We start from the raw sequence: 12,999 nt of genomic DNA on the forward strand, positions 1-12,999 counted from the left end.
GGATCTCAAACTTTCTCCTGATAGTCAGAATTTGCCGTAATCCAGTCCAGCCCACTGAATGCCTTTGCAAACTGAAATAAATGCAGGGATGGAGTGCATAATTTTCAAACTAGATGTGGGCTCCAACTTATCAAAAAAAGATCATCAAGCTGTTTATTCTCTTCAAAGCCACAGATCTGAACTGTCGGCAGTTTTACAGTCTTACCATAGCTTGCCTTACCACATCAAAATAAAATATGTACGCTAAAGAGCAGTGCTAACATTGCTCTTTAAGGCGTTCTCTGGAGCTTTGCTGGTACTTTCTCTTTGTTTCCTTATATCTTTGTGCTAAGGTAGGCTAAAGATGAAACTCTTGAAAAGAAAGAAAAAAGATTCCTCCAAATCAGTGCAGGTTCTTTGAACATAAATCCCATTAAGGATCCTCTACAAATGTAAAAATTAAGGCTCTCTCATCTCCTAACCCTTCACCCTGACCCCAACTCAACCCTGACTGCTCCAACTCCTGCTCACACGCACTCACACGAGCGCACACACAGAAACTCACAGCGTCTCCAAACTGTGGAGTCCGTGGAAGCAGTTCGGTCCCATGGAAACGATCCTATTGTTGTTGAGATGCCTGGGGAGAGAGAGAGCGAGAGACTGATGGACTAATGAAGCAGACAAAGACTGTGTGTGTGTGCGTGTGTGTGTGCGTTCTTTCAAAGGGGCCCAGGAGTCTCTCAAGAAGGTTTTTTTCTTTTGGTAATTTCATGCAAATTAGCTTCAAACCGATTGGACAAAAGGAATGACAGCAGACTTCAATGCTGCCGCGCTGAATGCCATCACACAAACAGAGAGCTTGCATGTTATTAAGGAGCTAATACAGACGGACGGGGACAGTCGCTTCCACGGTTGAACTTAATGCTCCTAACAAAAACACACACAGATAAAAACAAAAACACTACCCAAAAAGTGGAAAAGAGTTTCTGTAAGCCTGCATATGAAGAATAGATCTGATTTAAATCCTGATGTTTTAAGGTCAGTAAACTTAAGTTAAGCTTTTTGAAATGAGTTTAAATTAAATTACACCACACACAACCATTTTTCTGAATCTGAAGCAGATATATGGGCAAAGAATGAATTTTTATTTATCATTTAACTCATTTACAAAATTTTCAACTTTAAAATATATAGATACATTTTTAAAAAGATAAAACAAATTTAAGCTAAACTGTTGTAAGATGGTAGTCGGTGGTTATACCGCACCAAATTACAACAACAACAGCCTCAAGGTGACCGTTGTTGTGATTTTGTTGTTTCAAGATTTCATTTTGGTAAACGAGATTCTCCTTTTGATCTCCTCACAGAGTGTTTGCCTGACTTAAACTTGATTGGTAAATGAAAATCATACTACAAGCAGGAAATAAATGAAATCCATTTGACCATGAAAAATCTTTTTCTCCCTTTTGCTACAGATTCTTTATGTTTATATACAAATCTCAGAAATCAGTTTCTGAGATTACAGCTACTGGACCTATGCTAAAAAATGTCTCAATTATAACAGAATAACAGAGTAAGATAGCCTACTAATAAACTATCTACCTAAATCTAATGTATGGTATGTTTGCTATGGACAACCACTGTTGGATTTACTCATAAATAAACCAAATTTAGCCAGCTCCTTTCATTGGTAACCAGCCTAGTTTAACAGCAAATCCACTACCAACACCATTAGTTAACTGGTCCTCCAAGACGGTCCTGTACACATTCCAACCATCTACAATGGAACCCTAGTGTCACTTAAGGTGTTCTACTCTATTCTACTCTATTTGTTTGCTCTGGATAACCCAAGTTGTGTATACATACAGCACCACCAGGCGGCCCAGCTTGCTGAAGGCATGGTCGGGGATGTGGCTGATGTGGTTGAGGGCAAGTGTCATGGCCTGCAGGGCAGGGAGCTCGCCCAGCGCCTCTACTGGGACCTCCCTCAGAGAGTTATCATCCAGCCAGAGGTGACGGAGTGAACGCAGGCCGGAGAAACAGCCAGCGGGAACACTAGAGATATGATTGGCGTCCAGTCGGCTATGAAGAGATATACACACTGATTTTAAATGTACATTCAAGCAAACAGTTATGTGTACATATATATGTAAATGCATTTATGAAGTTTCACAGTTTCACACACACAATCTACACCCATTTTGGCTCCTACCTCAAAGCACACTGTGCGCTGTCGATCCTACGTGCTGCACAATAATATTCAATATTTACTGTTATATTCACATAGATCATCGCGATGATGTTGTTTATTATATTGCCCTTTTTTTTTTGCTTGCTCTCTCTTTTTTCTTTCTCAACAGTTGATCCAGGTGATTGATATGTGTATTTTTTGTCTGTTTGTTTTGTTGGTTTTTGTTTTTTGCCCTTCATCACTGTTCCTCTTGCCTGCTGTTTTTCTTTCCCTCTTTCTTTCTCCCTTTTCTTTCCCCCAGTCAAGTCTGTCCCATGTGTAGCAAGTGAAAATAAAATAAAATAAACAATAAAAGCAAAGGTGAATCAAAAAGACCATTACGGCAAGGCCGGGATGATCCATTTGGTAAAATAAATCTGTTGGGCATCTTTCTTTGCCTTTAGACAATAATTCTGATGGCAAAAGAACCAAACGGGACAGGCGGAAAAAAAAAAAAAGTTTCACAGAGCAATTCTGTATACATATTGCCAATGAGTCAGGTTGGTGCAAACACATAACTGTATATAATATGCAGAATGTAAGATTTTTGGTACTAAAAGTTTTTTGCTCTTTGCCAGTAAACAAGAGGTAATTTCAAAACCCGATGATCATATAATATTTGCACATAGGAAAGGATTGCTAGCTAGCTCCAGATATCAGATAGAAACATCAGAAATCTTAAACTATTGGCTCCAAAATTAAATTTTCTGTTTGGAGGTATTTAGAAATCTAGCAACGTTTCTGAATCAACTGTAGAAACATAAAAATTAATAAACAGCCTTTTAAATCGAAGAGTTTTCTTTTTCTTGAAACTAACAACATACAGTACAAAAAAGTGCAGTTACTAAAAAAATGGTAAAAAAAAAAACCCAAAAAACAAAACAAAACAACAACAACAACAACAAAACAAAAACAAAAACAATGACTAAATTTAGTGATGGAACCTTCGACTTCTGCTCTGCAGATAACATACTAATTTCTCATTTTTAATAAAAAGTACAAAAAACCCAGCCATCATTTCTGCAATTTTTAACTTAATGCGGCATTATAGTTACATAATTAAGACACTTTAGAACTAATAACTCTCTTTACTGATTAAATTATTATTAAATTATTCACATAATAACAGAAAACATCTACTTTTTGAGATGCACAATAAAAGCTCTATGTTTAGAGACTCAAAATGCAAAACTGAAGGCTTCACTTCACTGTCTGTTCAAGAGGAACATTAGAAATCAAGTGTTTGACCAGCAGCAAAGGAATGATCGGCAGGCTGCTCAAGCACCACTCAACCAGCCTCTCGGCTCTCAGGTCAAATGAAGGTATTTTAATGACCACACTTATTACTCAGTGTGATTGTGTGGATTTTGTGAGTCGGACAAAGGCACAGCTCTCAAAAAGCAGGAAAATTAAAATAATAAGCCTTAATAAGTGAGTGACTGAACATTTGTTAGGCAGTGGTATTAAACAATGCAAAGACGCAAAAATAATTGCTTAATTATTTGAACTGAAGCATTTAAAGGTCCATTTTAATTTGTTTGTGTCTTGTTTATGTGTTAATTAACTTCTATACACATGTTACAGCATCAAAACATTTTTTTCAGTCTTACCACCCTGTTTGATTTTTAACTGTGTTGCTCAAAGAGAGGTTGTTAGGTAGAGCTGGATCAGGTGACCCTGAACCCTCTCTTAGTTACGCTGCAATAGACACTGACCACTTCTTCTTCACTCATCTGTTTTCACTCTTCACGAGTTTATACACCACTGTTTAATCATTACCTAATTCATTTTAAATTCTGGCTCTCTTTCACAGTGTGTCTTTTGTTCTGTTTCCTTCCCCTCACCCCAGCTGGTTGCAGATGGCTGCTCCTTCTTAAGCATTGTTCTGTAAGAGATTTCTTCCTGTTAAAAGGGAGTTTTGCCTTCTCACTGTTGCCAAGTGCTTGCTCATAAACTGAGTCATCTGATTGTTGGGGTTTCCTCTTTACACAACAATTTAGGGGCTGAGGCAACATTTGTTGTGTTTAGCACTATATAAATACAACTTATTTGAATATTATAATACATAAATACTTGGTATAGCTTTTCCTGTTTTTTATAATATGAATAAAATCTGATAGACAGTGTTGTAATATTTCCCAATATGGAACAGTTTACCTTTAACACCTGTTGAGATATTGGCACAGAGATGTCTAAGGGTCTGGTCTTAATTTACTAATTGATCAGTTTAATTAATATTAATTTTAAAAAGTTACTGAATATCATTCAGTTCCCTTTTACTGACTTTTGCTGTCTTGAGTTCAGGCAGAAAACTCACAGCTCTTTTGCAGGCTGTGCAACATAAACATGCAAGATCTGTAGATATAAAGAGAGAGCTGACTGTATGTTCATCCTAACAGTAGTTCCTCTGTTCACATGGAGAGAGAAGAGAAGGATGGGACTTCACATAATTGTCCATTAGATAAATGAGAGAGACCTTAGACCAAAAGAAAGACTCAGACGTCTCCATTCTTATACCCTTATCCCCCCCCCAACACACACACACACACACACACAGCGAGAGAGAGGTACAGTTTCAGTATAATTACTGTGTGTTATCAGGCTCAGAGAACACACTCGCTGCACTACATACATTAATATACTGGGCCGTGTGTGTGAGACAGATTCCTTTCAACCAAAGAGTAAAATGAAACGAAGGGATTAGTGCAGCGCTCCCTTTTTTGCGCTACAGACCGGTTTATGCCTTTAAGCTGTCGCGGATAAATACAACAAAATGAAACCAGTACTGGTAGTAAAAAAAAGGAAGATTTATTCATCACCAGTGTTGGTCAAGTTACTTAAAAAAGGTTATCAGTAACTAATTACTGATTACTTCCCCCAAAAAGTAATCCTGTTACTTTACTGATTACTTATTTTCAAAAGTAATTAATTGTTAGTTACTTAGTTACTTTTTAAAAACACGATTTACAACCTGAATAGGTAATAAAGAAATCCTTCAGCCCAATTCTACTTTTTCTGCATAATCCATCATATAAAATGTAATCAAATGGAAAGGTCCCTTTTTAAAACTTGTTTTATCAGTTTTAATCTTTTAACTTTATGCATCAAGCAAAAATTCAATTATATGCAACATTCTCTGACTGGAAGAAATTTGTTTAACATTTAAACCTATTTTCTGCACATTCCAGCACATAAAATAAAATATTTTTTTGTGTTTACACTCAGTCTTTCAAATAGATGCAAGTAAAACATAGCAGAAAATATCAAAGACTCAGTGGTCCTGTTGCTCTATTTTCACCTGTATAGCAGGCAGAGGATTACCCTGGTGCAGATGTGCCGCAGCAGTCAGTGGAAGAATCTGCGAGTTTGTCTATGAATTTCACATTCCGTCGTAGCGCACTCGGTGCTTGCTTGGAAGTTAAGGGTTTTTTCGCTGTAAAAAGAAGTTTTCTTCCCACGCAGTAAACAGCGGACGCTAATGTTTTTGTCACTTTTTACGGAATCAAACTCAAAGTAAGGTCAGTACTTCCACGCTTTAAACGCTGCACGCTCATACTCTCTCCCGCACTCGATATATGATCCATTGTTTATCTGCACACAGCTGTTTCCACGAATGTCGCACTCGCTTACGTCATTGTCACTCTTGCAAAAAAAATCACAGTTTTAGTAATGCAGTAACGCGGCGTGCTTACGGGAAAGTAACAGTAATCTAATTACTTTTTTTTGCAATAGTAACCCCTTACATTACTTGAAAAAAGTAATCGGATTACAGTAACGCGTTACGCGTTACTGCCCATCTCTTTTCATAACACATTCAAAGACCCAGGGAAACCGAGTTAACCCTTCAAACCCTGACCTAATTTACCCTTTAAACCAGGGGAAGACAACTCCAGGCCTTAAGAGCAGATGTCCTGCAGGTTTTAGATGTGTCCTTGATCTAACACAGTTGATTCAAATGGCTAAATTACCTCCGCAACATGTCTTGAAGTTCCCCAGAGGCCTGGTAATGAACTACTCATTTGATTCAGGTGTGTTGACCCAGGGTGAGATCTAAAACCAGCAGGACACCGGCCCTCGAGGCCTGGAGTTGCCCACCCTTGCTGAAAATGCTAACTGTCACCCGTGATGGGTTAGGGTTTAAAGGGTTAACAATAAAAACGATAAAGAAATAACAATAAAAAGAGATAAAAACTCTGAAAACCATGAATTTCACACCCGAGGCTCAACTCTTGCGGCCCGGTACCAAACGACTTGGGTTGAGGACCGCTGGATTAGTGTGTCTATATGTGTATTATTCATTTTTTGTAGGAAAATTAAGCCATTTTAATATCGCATGGACTTATTATTGGTTATTGGTAACTTTATTGTCCCTAACGGGAAATTGATTTGCAGTATGTCCGTACAAACAAACAAACAGACAAACAACACATCACATACACACTCCAAAATAATATAATATAAGCCTGAGAAAACAACCTAGATTTTTCATCAAAAAAGTACAATGTGCAATGGCAACAACACTTATGGTTTAGTGTTATTAACTATGATAATAGCAGTAGGTACAAAAGACAATCTATGTCTCTTTGTCTTCACTGCAGGCACTTTATAACGACGACCTGATGGAAGCAGTTGAAAATCATTAAAGAGAGGATGATCTGAGCACAACAGGACAGAGGTTGCCTTCCTCAGCACATAAAAACATATGTGCTGAGGAATATGTTAAAAACATGTTTTAACAAATGTTCCCATAAGATACATCAATAGCACGAAGACAGAGGGTGTAGTTTAACTTGGGGTTAAAGTTAGGTTAAAGGTATAGTTATATTAAGCATAGATTCAAAATTAGGTTTACATAAGACAAATGATTATAGCACACAAAGGAATTTAAGAGAAACTAAAATAATACACAGTATATATAAAAGATAAAACGTGTGGTCAGTAAAATGGCACGGTATATTTATAAAGTAAGAATTAACATAATATAATACACGAAACTAAAAAAACCCAAAGTGAAACATGACTCACAGTGACTGCAGGTTGTGCAGGTTGTTGAAGGCTTCAGCAGGAACAGATCTCAACTGGTTGTTTTGAAGCATCCTGTAAAAACGCAATCAAAACTTTAACAAAAAGTGTTAAACGCAACAAAACAACACAAAGATGGTTTACAAGGACCACATTTTGGGAAATACTAGAGTCGCATGTATATCTACAGGATAATCAGAAGCCAGTAATCTTAGCATAAAGTCTGGAAATTAAGGAAATAGATTAAAAGTGGTGAATAACTATTTTTATACTTGTTTGTGTTGTGTTGTGATTTTTTAAAAATATTTTTGTTTATAATATTGGTTTGTTAAAGGATATATCCTCCTTTTCTTCAAGACATGTTTGTATATTAAGTAATAAATCAGACTTCATAGATAAACATACCTGGGTGTCATCTGCATAGCAAACAAACATGTATTCTGTGTTATCTAAAATATTGTCTATGGCTTTCAAAACTGCAGCTTTCACTGCCAATGCTCCTGGTTGCAGAGTGACTAAAAATAGACTGCTTACTCTGTTTTGGCCTGTATATGCTTGCATATTTTTTTATGTTGATAGGTTATGTTCTTTTAGATCAAAACCCATTAAGTGCAACAATAAACATGATGTTAATGAAATGAAAAAGTATTTAAAGTATACTATATACTAAGTAAAGTATTTAAAAAGTTTAATATCAGATAAATATCTGTAAAGTACCAAATAATTCTATGAATACAAAGATGTTTATACTTAATAGTAATATTGACATGTTGTGTTGGCTTCAATACAAGACTCAAATATATTTTGAGGCTCCCTACAGATTTTGGGGACAAAAAAATTAGCTCAAAATGGCTCTTTAGATTGTAGAAGTTACTGGCCCATGAAAATATAATAGGCCCTAGTGCACAACCCTGTGGAACTCCATTTATTACAGAATTTGTTTTGTAAATCTTTTAGAAGTTTCTGTGTTACCTGGAAACTTATTTTCTTGCTTTCTTTCTGTGTTGGTCAATCCCAATTATTTTATGGAGTCTAACAATAAAACAAAAAATGTGAAACGTCCATTCATAAAACACAGCCAGCTGTGGCTCAGGAGGAAGAGCAGGACGTCTCTCAATCAGAAGGTGAGATGTTTAATCTCTAGTTACTTCAGCCAGCATGTCAAAGTCTTTTTGGACAAGATATCGACCCCTGAGTTGTCCCTGATTAATCCGTGTGAGTGGGTGTGTCAAGGTGCATAGGCATAAAAAAACAATTGCATGAATGTGTATGATATTGGGTGAATGAGGCTTGTAATTAAAAAGCCCTTTGTGTGCTCAGTTCGAGTAGAAAAATGCTTTACCAAATACCAAGTTTCAAGACTAATAATGTGTATGATTTTAGCTTTTAGAAATATTATAAAGACAGTACTATAAAGTGCTGCAATAACAGGAGTTCAACAGTCCCAATGTTTACAGATCAATAAAATAGAAAATTAACTGACCCAGAAATGAACAGAGAGAAGAATGAAAGACAACAGAATAATGTGTTGGTATGAGCGAATGTGTAAAATGTAAACAGGGAACAGAAGTGTTGTTCCAAACTGCAGAAACTGTGCACTAAACCGAGACACACATGAAATCTTCAAAGTGTCTCTGTGAATGATTAGCACCAGTAAACATACCACACAATATTCCAGTGTTTGTGTGCGTGCGTGTGTGTGTGTGTGTCCGGGGGGTAGGAGGTGGGTGAGGGTTGTGGAGAGGGTGGGGTAGAGTTGCTATCTTTCTGAGGACCCTTATCAGTTTTAAACAATCGTAATCTGTTAGATCGCACCTTTATCACTGATGCTTTATGCACCCCGATGTAAACCGTATACAGCTCTTATCTTACCCCAGTCCCATTTATCTTTGAACATGTGTGAAGTCTCCAGTGAAGTTTCACTGCTTGCACAATGACAATAAAGCTCTCTGATGCATCTTGGCCAATCTTTACAAATTCAAAGGACGTTTAAAGGTCAAGATCAAGTTTGAAGGAACAGATCTTAATACAGGTAGAGAATAGCCCAGTAAAAATAGCCCAGCAGAGACAGTATAATGGGATTAAACAGTCTAGGTTAAACACCAAAAACCAATAAATGGTTTTTTTTAGTGTTTAACCAGGATGTTCTTTTAGGAACATATTCACATAACAATCATAAAATGTGTATGTTTGCTGAGGCATCATGCCAGTGAGGAAATATGTGTGAACTTACAGCACTTTGAGGTTGTAGAGGCCGGTGAACGCTCCTCTGGGGATGAAGGTCAGATCATTTCCCGCCAAACGCCTGAGACACACAGAGAAAGAGATTATAAGCATTATTGACTTCAGATCAATTTTTGCCAAATTAGCATAAAAATGAACTAAATGAGGGATGTGTTTACAAATGGAAAATATTTTTTAATGTTTCTATGAGGAGTCCAAAGTGAATGTTTTTTGTGTACAGCCATGAATATCTTTTACACAGGGTGACCCCAAAGCACCATGTCAGCCTATAAACAGCCTTCAAATATGAAAATGAAACATGTATGAGAAAAGGTGTCCTCTTCAGTGTTCCAAGTAAACTTCAGATGAAGTGCCACCATCACCTTTCAGCGTGTCCACCCCCATCAGAGATGGGCCAACCAATCAAAGCTGCTGCATTCATGCTAACAAAGTGTCTCAAAAAGAGGGCTTTTACTATTCTTTTACACTTTGGCAGTGGGTCCTTAGTGCTTTTGGTGCTTGCTGTTGTAGGTGGAGGCATTAAGACATTAAGAACATTGTTTTAAGATAAATTATTATTGTTCATGTTGAGAATAAAGTGGGAATACGGAGGTTAAAATTGTTTCAAGTCAAACAGCTGCCACGGCTGCTATACTCTCTACAAAATACCATTTCAACTTTAATCTCAAAATTTTGGATTTATTCTCAAAATGAATAATAATAATGAAAAAAAAAATCCTTTTCATTCCTAATGTAGAACTCATACTCCGCTGTGGGTATTTCCTCAATTATGAGCCTGTTGTTTGTTGTTTTAATTCTTCAGACGGGACGTCAGAACACAGTCCAGGTGAGGATGTTAACAGCAAATCCTTGAGCTTGCAGGGTTTACTGCAACCGACATTTATCTTAATATTTTGAAACGTTTTCGAGTTTAATGCAAAAATATGACATCTTATATGCTGAATATGACAGCATCTCATCTCATCTTTAGAAGATGCCATTCCTAAGCAATTAAAATTTAGAGCTGCTTGGATACAGTCTGCAAGATGAACTGATGAATTTGTTTCCAAAAACTCACAAGTTTAGCTTTAAGACTCGCACTGAGCATCATCTTTTAGACAAGTTAACAGTCAGACATCAGGTGTGTTTGGGGATCCGTGTTTCCAGCACACACGGTGCTTTCATTTCAAACCAACAGCAAAACACTGACCCACAGTGGGTCCTGTAGGTCTGTATGTTTTTCAGGGGCCACACAAAGTTCAGCCAGTCTGCCTACACCCAGCATGCATCTGTGCGGTGTCCTATCGCCGCAGTGACGTTTCTCACGCTGCGGTGACAAATATCACACACACACACAGACACATACAGCTGGCAGCAGAGCATAACAGCAGTCAGAGTCATGTTCAGGTCCCTGTGAGGTCAGCCTCGCCGTCTCTCGGCTCCCCAGCTTTAAGGAAATGTTCGTACAGGACGTGGCGGCTGCTAGGTGAGGAGAGATGGGATTACATATCATCTCCTCACAGATACATGAGCTCAACGCCCGCTCAGACACCCTCACTTTCATCCATCTCAGTCCATCGCCCACCAACAAGAGTTCGTAAGATACCTGATCATGTGTGGAGACTTGAAGGATGATAAAGAAGAAAACATATACAAGGTGTGGAGAGGAGATTCTGAGAACAGGTTCTTAAAAGCTACAAGCCTGGTTTAAGTTAGCCTGATTGTTGGTTCAAGGTCATCTTTTCGTGCACCTCTGGACCATTTTTAGAGAGGCTTCTACTTTTAGAGCAGCTATTAGCGGTGTCATCGTGTCACCTTGCACTTGTACCTCTGTGATATATGCTGAATCTTCTCCATTGTTTCGAAATGGCAAGACTTCTTCTGAGTCTACACTGACTTCAAGTAAGTCTTCAGGAAATAAGTACAGGTTGTGTAAAGGCCCTCTGAAATGATGAAAACATGACCATGTGTTTGTGTGACTCACAGCTCCTCCAGGAAGTGCAGGTTGGACAGAGCTCCGCTGGATAACACAGTCAGATTATTCATACTGAGATCACTGCAGAGACACAGAGAGAGAGAGAGAGACTGTTAGTGTCGCTCTATCTTTAGCTTTAGTCAGTCACATCTGACCTTTTGGCTCAGACGTGACTGACACACCTGGATTTGTAAGTACAGAAACAAAACAGAGCATAAACTAATAAAAAGTCATCCAATACATATTAATGAATCAGTGTTGACTGTAAAAATAATGACACACGTTGAAAATAAACAGAATTATTTAGATTTATGAATTATTAAAGAACCACAGAGACCTGTTTATGCTCAGACACAGGAACCATTCAACAGCCTTCGCACGTAAAAACATTTAGTCTGACAACCTCTGGGAGCCCCGTTACGCATATATTTCCACATTTGTGAAGACCCCTCATGCTGAACCCAAACTAATGTCCCGCTGTTAATGTAGGGGAGCCAATCAGAAAAATGATGGCTTTAATAGGAAGCACTAAAACAAATCGCTTCAGACAGAAGATCTGAACTGAAGGGCTGCATGAAGGCCCAGTATAAGATTAAAAAGGATTATTTTGCAATTTCAATCACACAAATCCAGTCTAGCAGAGTTCAGGGTAAAAACATGGAGGTGGACATGAGTGTAGCGGTTTCCTATGCACAGAGTTAGACATACAAGCACATAAACACACCCATGCAGGACTTCCCGCCTCTTTTAAGGCCGGTGAAAGGAATGAGTCAACACACACCTGAGTGAGAAACAAGACAGGAGTAGAAATTACTGGAAACACTGAAAGCAGGAGAGCAGGAGGAAAGAAAGGAGCAGGTTTCCCTCCTCCACGCTTGCTCACAGTGACCTCAGCCAAACTCAAACACTTTTATCTTCCCTGTTCCTTCACGTTATCTTAGCTCAAGAACTTTGAATCACTAGTGACAGCTCTGATTTGTACACAGATCTGTGTTGTTTCCCACTAAAAAAGACTCACAGAAATCTACAGTAATGGTCTCTGTATTCTGATCTTCAGATTTATGCGCTGCAGTTAAATAAACACTCTCAGACAAAGCTTTAGTCCAACCGCTTGCTAGCTGCTTTAACTCGTGTTTGCTAAAGCTATTTTGTTAAGTTAATATCAATAACTTTTAATCTCTTGACGCGTGATGAATAACCCAGGTAAGGAAATCCAAGGAGGTTGATTCAGTTCACCTGAACACAAATTTCAGTGGGAGAAACACTTCATCCCTCATCCAAGCAACTTTCAGCCTGAGCCTGGAGAAGTGACTTCAGACTTTAATGAAGATGTAGTTTTAGACTTTAATTAAATTTAAATTGGCGAGTCAAAATATTTCACCCACACACAGATGTTATGAAGTCTTAATTAAAGTTTTTGTCCAAACACCAATACCATAAAACAAGCCTCCAGTAAAAGTATTTTCTTTGAGTGAAATGGACCTGAAAATAAAATAAATGAATAAATAAACAAACACAAAGGCTGATAAAAAAAAAACATTTGGGGCATTCTGAAAGAGAAAAAAAAGCT

General features: G+C 37.9%; 1 protein-coding gene across 1 annotated transcript in view; it reads right to left on the minus strand.

Moving 5' to 3' along the window:
• The window catches only part of LOC120736083 (leucine-rich repeat-containing G-protein coupled receptor 5-like), a 49,698-nt gene that overhangs the window by 24,058 nt on the left and 12,641 nt on the right, over positions 1-12,999 (minus strand). Inside the window, exons 2-6 of the mRNA XM_040036044.1 lie at positions 11,439-11,510; positions 9,465-9,536; positions 7,235-7,306; positions 1,846-2,061; positions 545-616 (exon numbers count right to left, since the gene is read on the minus strand). Coding sequence (XP_039891978.1) covers positions 545-616; positions 1,846-2,061; positions 7,235-7,306; positions 9,465-9,536; positions 11,439-11,510 — 504 coding nt within the window. The remainder of the gene's footprint in view (positions 1-544; positions 617-1,845; positions 2,062-7,234; positions 7,307-9,464; positions 9,537-11,438; positions 11,511-12,999) is intronic.

The sequence above is a fragment of the Simochromis diagramma genome, unplaced genomic scaffold (assembly GCF_900408965.1).
Source record: "Simochromis diagramma unplaced genomic scaffold, fSimDia1.1 OVJJ01000816.1, whole genome shotgun sequence".
NCBI classification, from domain to species: domain Eukaryota; kingdom Metazoa; phylum Chordata; class Actinopteri; order Cichliformes; family Cichlidae; genus Simochromis; species Simochromis diagramma.